Here is a 380-nt window from a genome sequence, read left to right as displayed (position 1 = left end):
AGAGCAGCCGCCGCTGCTCCTTCCTGGCTGCTCTGCTCAGGGCTGGGCCTGGCTGGTGCTGCATAAGCAGGAGTTGGGCAGGGCCAGCCGGCTTGTGTTTGCTGGGCAGCGTCTCCCCGCAGGGTGGGGAGGTGCCCTTGGTGCCCGGCGTGGCTGGCACAGGTGGGGCAGTGGGTCCAAAGCTCTCCCCGCCGCGGCGGCGGTCAGGCCGGGGTGTGCGGGTAGGCTTCAGGGTGGCTTTGGTCTGCCGGCGGGTTTGGGGCTGGGTGGGGAGACCCTGCGCTTGGGGGGGCATTGCGTGCCCTGTTTGGGAAATGAGGTAGAGTAGGTAGAGGGGTTGGGAGGGTGGGGGAGACCAGGCGGTGCTGCCGGGAAGGGCG

At 69.7% G+C, this 380-nt stretch overlaps 1 protein-coding gene across 1 annotated transcript in view; it reads left to right on the top strand.

The window, feature by feature from the left end:
* PKP3 (plakophilin 3) overlaps nucleotides 1-225 on the top strand; it is a 7293-nt gene extending 7068 nt beyond the window's left edge. Inside the window, exon 13 of the mRNA XM_009334056.1 lies at nucleotides 110-225. Within this exon, the coding sequence (XP_009332331.1) occupies nucleotides 110-225 (116 nt within the window). The remainder of the gene's footprint in view (nucleotides 1-109) is intronic.
* The last annotated feature ends 155 nt before the right edge of the window (nucleotides 226-380 follow it).

Source organism: Pygoscelis adeliae, unplaced genomic scaffold, assembly GCF_000699105.1.
Source record: "Pygoscelis adeliae isolate BGI_AS28 unplaced genomic scaffold, ASM69910v1 Scaffold420, whole genome shotgun sequence".
Taxonomy (NCBI): domain Eukaryota; kingdom Metazoa; phylum Chordata; class Aves; order Sphenisciformes; family Spheniscidae; genus Pygoscelis; species Pygoscelis adeliae.
The sequence above is the reverse complement of the archived record's forward strand: the minus strand, read 5'-3'. Positions and strand labels throughout refer to the sequence as shown.